Raw genomic sequence first — 3923 nt, 5'->3', positions numbered from 1 at the left:
CACACACACACTCTCTCTCTCTCTCAAATACATACACACACACACACACACACACACACACATACACTCACACGCACGCACACACACATACACAAATACAGCGAGCGTACATACACGTGCAAACGCACACACACACATACACAAATACAGCGAGCGTACACACACGTGCAAACGCACATACACACAAACAAACAAACACACACACACACACACACACACACACACACACACACACTCATACACACACGGAAAGGCATGCACACAGATAGACAGACAGACAAACAGATGCGCACACACCAACTGATGTGACCACTGTGCATCATCAAAGAGTTATTCATCTGAGACTGTGATCGAAAAAATTATCTCTTGCCAGATCCTTTATAATTAGAAGCTAGAGTTTTCTTTTGGAGTAGATTCTACGATTTACTTTCTAGCCTAACTAAACTCATCTTACAAGCCACAATGTAGGACTGATGACAGCACATTTTCTCAACTGGTTGGAGAGTGTAATATTATAATTATAGTCCTGTGTATGTCTCAACACTTTCACAACAAAAACAAACAGGGAAATAAACGCTGTCTATACCAGCCCCCCAGTCCTCTCAACACCTTCATTATCTACCAACAAACAGGGACATTTACGCTGTTCACACCAGTCCCAGTCCCGTGTGTGTCTACGTCTCAACACCTTCACAACAAACAGGAAATAAGCGTTGTCCACACCAGTTCCAATCCTTTGTGCATCTCAACACCTTCATTATCTACCAACAACTAGGGAAATAAGCGCTGTCTATACCAGCCCCCAGTTTCCTGTGTGTCTCATTATCTACCAACTAACAGGGAAATTTACGCTGTTCACCCCAGTCCCTAGTGCTTTTTGTCTCAACACCTTCACTATCTACCAACAACCAGGGAAATAAGCGTTGTCCACATCAGTTCCAACCCTTTGTGCATCTCAACACCTTCACTATCTACCTACAACCAGGGAAATAAGTACTGTCTACACCAGTCACCAGTGCCCTGTGTGTTTCATTATCTACCAACAACTAGGAAATAAGTACTGTCTACACCTGTCACCAGTGCCCTGTGTGTCTCATTATCTACCAACAACCAGGGAAATTAGTACTGTCTACACCTGTCACCAGTGCCCCGTGTGTCTCATTATCTACCAACAACCAGGGAAATTAGTACTGTCTACACCTGTCACCAGTGCCCTGTGTGTCTCATTATCTACCAACAACCAGGGAAATAAGTACTGTCTACACCTGTCACCAGTGCCCTGTGTGTCTCACCACCAACACAACGAGAACTATAACAGGAAGATAAGCGCTGTCCACACTGGCCCTGGCATCAGATTCCCACCATGTTCGTCACTGTCAGGTACGGAGGTACGTAATGTTTAAAACACTTCTCTCTTTTTTCTAACACTGAGTGCATTCAGACCGATTATAATCATCATCATCATCATCATCATCATCATCATCATCATCATCATCATCATCATCATCATCATCATCATCATCATCATCATCATCATCATCATCATGTGATGACGTGATGTAACGGTCTTTCTATAGATCTAGCCACATATCCACGTTCTACTGCCAATCGGATTCATTGGATTCAGTTAGGGCCAGCCAGAGTTTTCTTCATGGGTGGGGCAGAAACTGCCATTTTGGCGTGATTGGACCGAATTCGACTAAATTCGACTGTGACCTTCAAGCCAAACGCGCTTGTTTTTCAAGGTCGAAGTCAAATCAGTTGTGCTGAGCCAAAATGGTAGCTTCTGCCCCTCCACGAAAAAAAAAAATCTAGCACTGGCCCCGACTGAACCAAATGGATACGATTGGCAGTGTGCACTGGGTATAAAGATTCTTAGAACAAAATGATGATGTTCGTCCTTCTCTGGCGAAGATGACCTTGACTTCACATCACTGGAGGGGTGGGGGGTGTGCGGAGATGGCTGATCAGGCCGATCTTTGCACGGACATATCTGTTGTAGTTGGAGCAGGGGATGTTTGGGGCTGAACTAGACTGAAAGATAGCCTAGAACACCCCCCTCTCTCTCTCTCTCTCTCTCTCTCTCTCTCTCTCTCTCTCTGCTGTCTGTCTGTCTGTCTGTCTGTCTGTCTGTCTGTCTGTCTGTCTGTCTGTCTGTCTTTTCTCAGCTGCCATATATCCATTCTTTGTTTCTGGTGCGTCTTTCTTCGAACTTGGCAACTCTAGATCTTACCTAGGAGCGCCAAACTGTGCGGGTATAAAGATTCTTAGAGCAGAATGATAAGACAGGATTAAGACACCAGGATGGTGAGGGGACCAAGCGTTCCCACCAGCGCCTACTGTGTAAACAGAGCACATCATTCCACTTCCAGTCACTGCGGTCAGACTTGCATGCTAACCAGTGAGACTGAAAGGCTATTCTATTCTAAAGTCCTTGACACCATCTTAACCCATCTAGTCTTACTGCATGTACCGCTGAGACCGAGAGAAGCTAACAGGCAGGCCTGCTAGCCTGTCTATCCGTAAGGTCGTGGGTTCGAATCCTGTCAAGGGCCCGACGTTGTGTCCTTGGGAAAGGCACTTAACACGAATTTTCCTCACTTCACCCAGGTGGGAATGGGTACCCGGCTATAGACAGCGAAAGATCTTGTCAGTTTGTTAGTGTTTGAGCGCTTATCGGCTGCTTGCACTGTATGCTTCCCGGGAAGCTGAGAATGTTTCGGAGTGTTCTATGGTCTGCTGGGGTAATAATATAGTGTAAAGTGCATAGAGCCTGCTGCTGAGCGGGGATATACGCTATACAAATGCTATCTATTATTATTATTATTATTTTTATTATCCAGTAGACGTTGGTTCCCCCAACGACATCAACTCATCATTCTGTAGTTGACACCTTCACAACAAGAACAAACAGAAATATAAGCGCTGTTCACACCAGTCCCTAGTGCCTTTTGTCTCAACACCTTCACTATCTACCATCATCATCATCATCATCATCATCATCATCATCATCATCATCATCATCATCATCCGGTGCCTTGCCGACTGGTGTGGGCGATCATGGACCTCCACTTCACTCTGTCTTGCATTGCAGCAATGGTGTCTGTTTTTGCTGCTCCAAGCTATTTTGTCCTCTTGTCCAGTGTCTTTTCCCTCTGTCTGCCTCTGCCTCTCTTTCCATCAAACTTGCACTATCTTCTACCAACAAACAGGAAAATAAGTGCTTTCCGCACCGGTTCCCAGTACCCTCTGTGTCTCAACACCTTTACAACAAGAATTAACAGTGGGAAATTTACGCTGTCTAGCTCTCGCTGGCAAAATTGAGGGCAAGCGAGGCAGGGGTAGGCCCAGAACAACATAGGGGTCTACTTAGGGAACCTAAACAAATGGGTAACAGGGAAAGATCAGGGAAACGTAGCTTTTTTTAAAAAGAGAATCCGAGCAAAGAAATGAATGGAAAACCATGATCGCCGATGTCTGTCGTAGATCTGGCACTGGATGATGATGATATGCACCACTTTGATGTATTTTCCCACAGAAGAGCAGGAGCAGATCTTCAACCCAGACTGTCGCAATGACGTCCTGCTTGACTTCATCAAACGTCACTGCCAGTGCGGCGGGGAAGGTGAGATCTGGCGTAGAACACATACACGCACATACACGCACATACACGCACATACACACTTACACACACACACACACACACACAGGTGAGATCTGGCGTAGAACACATACACGCACACACACACTTACACACACACAGGTGAGATCTGGCGTAGAACACATACACGCACATACACACATACACGCACATACACACTTACACACACACACACACACACACACACATACACGTCCTCACACACTCACACACACAGAAACACACACACACACATACCATACACACAAGCGGGCGCAATCAC

General features: G+C 45.7%; 1 protein-coding gene across 2 annotated transcripts in view; it reads left to right on the top strand.

Annotated features, from left to right (window-relative positions):
• LOC106011355 overlaps nt 1-3923 on the top strand; it is a 15420-nt gene that overhangs the window by 3629 nt on the left and 7868 nt on the right. The window contains exons 2-3 of one of the 2 annotated variants that reach the window (XM_035968907.1): nt 1276-1388; nt 3539-3625. In XM_035968907.1, coding sequence (XP_035824800.1) covers nt 1364-1388; nt 3539-3625 — 112 coding nt within the window. In that variant the 5' untranslated portion in view covers nt 1276-1363. Of the gene's footprint in view, nt 1-1275; nt 1389-3448; nt 3626-3923 lie in introns of those variants that run through there. The other variant, XM_013080683.2, reaches the window with a different exon arrangement.

This window comes from Aplysia californica, unplaced genomic scaffold (assembly GCF_000002075.1).
Source record: "Aplysia californica isolate F4 #8 unplaced genomic scaffold, AplCal3.0 scaffold00096, whole genome shotgun sequence".
Lineage (NCBI taxonomy): Eukaryota > Metazoa > Mollusca > Gastropoda > Aplysiida > Aplysiidae > Aplysia > Aplysia californica.
The sequence above is the reverse complement of the archived record's forward strand: the minus strand, read 5'-3'. Positions and strand labels throughout refer to the sequence as shown.